The following is a 3,306-nucleotide window of genomic DNA, read 5'->3' on the forward strand; positions in this document are numbered from 1 at the left end:
GATTAAGGGAGTGGAACATCTCCCTTATGAGGAAAGGCTGAGGGAGCTGGGTCTCTAGCTTGGAGAAAAGGAGACTGAGGGGTGACCTCATCAATGTTTACAGATATGTAAGGGGTGAGTGTCAGGGAGATGGAGTTAGGCTTTTCTCAGTGATGACCAGTGACAGGACAAGGGGTAATGGGTGTAAATTGGAGCATAGGAGGTTCAAGGTGAATATCCAAAAAAATTTTTTTACTGTGAGAGTGACAGCCCAGGGAGGTTGTGGGGTCTCCTGCACTGGAGACATTCAAAACCCCCCTGGATGCGTTTCTGTGTGATGTGCTCTGGGTGACCCTGCTCTGGCAGGGGGGTTGGACTAGATGATCTTTCAAGGTCCCTTCCAACCCCTAGGATTGTATGATTCTATGATTCTGTCTGGTTCTGCTTGCCTTGTGTTCACCCCAGTTCATCTCCAGTCTGGTGGGTTGTTGGCAGGGTTGTGGAGGAGGTCCCTTCCTGTGGCGGGGGAAGAAGAAGAACCATTTCCTACACTTCCTCTCATGGTGCCAGGGAGTCTGGGATGTTCTTGCTGCTGGTCAGCACCATGCTTCTTCAGATCATCACAGCAGTAGAAAATAAATTGCAAGTGAAGTGTTTGCTGCACCTCAGGTGGTGATGAGAACTTCCCTGTTCCATCTCAGCCTCTGGCACTAAGAGTTTATTATACATTGTTAATAATGGTTGATGATCCAAGTGATAATTTCTTGCTGAAGTAACAAGAATGGTTCTAGTCAACCTTAAAGGGATCAAAGACCTTTTCCTTGTGGTTTATTTCTTAAAGAGGCACTGTTCACAAATAAGATTCCTGTGGCTAACTTACAGGTGTGAGGTTTTAATATTTTGATAATAAAAGAACAAGAATATCACAGGTGTTTGAACCAAAGCTGGAGGAGCCTATGGCAGGGTTTGACACTTGAGAAAATCAAGCAAGAGAGAACTGAAGTTGAGTAGTTAAGAGTTAGCACAGGTTATTTTGTGGGACTTTGTGAAAAGAATGCCTCTTTGAGCTGTTCTTTGACACTACCTGCCAAAACCAAAGATACGTTTTGTGTCTGTTGAAAGGTCACGTATGTGCTGGTGGAGGAGGGCTGGGAGGTGTGTGCTGCAGCCAGCACGTGGTGTGGTGTAAAACCTGTGTTCTCCAGCAGAGATATGCACCCCCTGTGAGAGGAGCACTGAGGTGTGTGTCACACCTGCACCACCTCTGCCAGGCTCATTCCAGTGCTGTGGAACTTGCTGCTTTTTGGATTGCAGGGTCAATGAGCTGACTGAGAAACGTGGCAAGAATGACCAAGTTATCCAAGTCCTGTGAGTGAGGTGCTCAGGAGTTGCCATCAGAAAGCTCATTCCACAGCTGCCAAGCATGATTCTTGTGTTTCACTGTTTTTCACAATGCGTTTTGCATTGTGCAACGCGGCACAGAACAGGACAGTCAGTGTTGCCGAACAATGTGTGCACTTACTCAATCTTGAAATTTTACATTATTTGAGCTGTCACTTCTTCCTTCATGTTCAGCAAGGAAGCAAATGGCCAATTTTTTTTCCACATTGTAGTTCTGGTAAGAACTGTAGGTGGTTGGGGAGGAAGACTTGATGTTAAGCTGGAGAGTGGAACTTAAGCAGGATCCTCGGCTCCTTTAGGTTTTTTGAAGTTAATAAGTAAAAGAAGGAGACTTTGTCTCCCTGTCACTGTAGATTGTGAACACTTTTTATGGTTTTAGGCTAACACCTTGTTGCTAAATGGAAGGTAAGATTCCCTTCACTAATGAGTTTACAGATGTTGCTTAATACTGACAGCTGCTTAATACCAGTGCATGTAGGTGATGCACTTCCTTGGCTTTCACAGAAGGCTTGGAAGTTACACCCTTTAATCTGCTATTACCACTATATATAATAAACTTACGGGGGAATATCTTGAAGTAACTTTCTGTGGAGGACTTTAAAACGGTCCATGACATGACACGTCTCACTTTGTGGGTGCTTCTTAGCACTGTATACTTTTGCCTTTTTAAAGAATGGAGTGAGAAAGGTGGATTTCAGTATTTCCACAGTAGGAATGTGATGGTTGTGAGTGCTCAGTTTCACTCTGGGAAATCCCCACTGGCAGGATGAGAAGCTTCCTCTGGATTTAAGAATGCTTCCCAGCACATCCGTGTGTCCTGGTGCATCGCTTTTTTTAGCTCTCTAGTATTTGAAACCACTAGCTCTTGTTACTTGCTCATTCTGGAAATGCCTTCAGTTGGTGGCATTTCATGACTGACAACTATCATGTTTATTTTCTGGGCATCTTTGGCCAAGAAATATCCTACCCTACATACAAGAGTTCTGGGAAGGGTGGTTTTCTTAGATCTGCACGTAGGACAGCAGGAACATAGAACAAAATCCAAATGTACTATCACTAGAGTTGACAGACCAGGGGGTATTTGCATTTCAGTCATGGAGCAAGTGTTGCTTTGACTTTCTCAGACAAAAGAACAGGGTTGCTGCTCCTGCCTGTGGGTCACCCTGCCAGAGAAAACTAGGGAAGAGGGAGGCATTTGAGAGCCTATTTAAATATTAGCATACTTAATAATTAGACCTCATTCTGCCCTCAGCTCTCTTGTATAACCTCTAGAGACTAGTGAAAATGCAAGTGGAATTTGTCTTTTAATTTAACTTCTGATCTAAACCTAATGAGTTAGGCCAGAGGAGCAGTGCTAACAGTGGCTTATTTCAAAGAATATCCAACACAAATATCATTGTAGGCACTTCCTTTAACAAGCACTCTTGGTTTTAAAAATCTGAAAATTTCTGCTATTTTCTTGCAGATGATGTTGATTCTGGCCTTGGTTTCTGTGAATGGATCCTGGTGATCACTTCATTTGTTTTCACTCTTTTTACATTGCCTATATCAATCTGGATGGCCATAAAGGTAAAATTGTTCACTGCTAAGTTGGATTAAAACTGTAATCCATGCAGATGCTTCCTAGTGATTATTATGGTTCTCTATTTTATTTATTTGTTTTAAACACAAATTAATCTAAATCTGCTCTTTCTTGAACAGTAAATAGCGGAGCCCAACGTTTCAGCATGTTAATCTTCAAACAAACAAACAAAAAGTGTGATTACAGGATTTAGTCAAGACAATTTTTTTGTTGACATCTTCTACACTAATGACAACTGGGTAGATGTAGCAAAACTAGTTTGGAAGATCAGAATAATTGTAAGAATGCATAACTACTCTTAGAGGACTGGTATTATAATTTACTTTTTTAAGGACATCTTTCCC

The 3,306-nt window shown here is 42.3% G+C and overlaps 1 protein-coding gene across 1 annotated transcript in view; it reads left to right on the plus strand.

The window, feature by feature from the left end:
- The first annotated feature begins 1,325 nt into the window (after positions 1 to 1,325).
- The window catches only part of STOM (stomatin), a 6,909-nt gene continuing 4,928 nt past the window's right edge, over positions 1,326 to 3,306 (plus strand). Inside the window, exons 1-2 of the mRNA XM_009998940.1 lie at positions 1,326 to 1,347; positions 2,846 to 2,949. Of these exons, the coding sequence (XP_009997242.1) occupies positions 1,326 to 1,347; positions 2,846 to 2,949 (126 nt within the window). The remainder of the gene's footprint in view (positions 1,348 to 2,845; positions 2,950 to 3,306) is intronic.

The sequence above is a fragment of the Chaetura pelagica genome, unplaced genomic scaffold (genome assembly GCF_000747805.2).
Source record: "Chaetura pelagica isolate M959 unplaced genomic scaffold, ChaPel_1.0 scaffold405, whole genome shotgun sequence".
NCBI lineage: Eukaryota > Metazoa > Chordata > Aves > Apodiformes > Apodidae > Chaetura > Chaetura pelagica.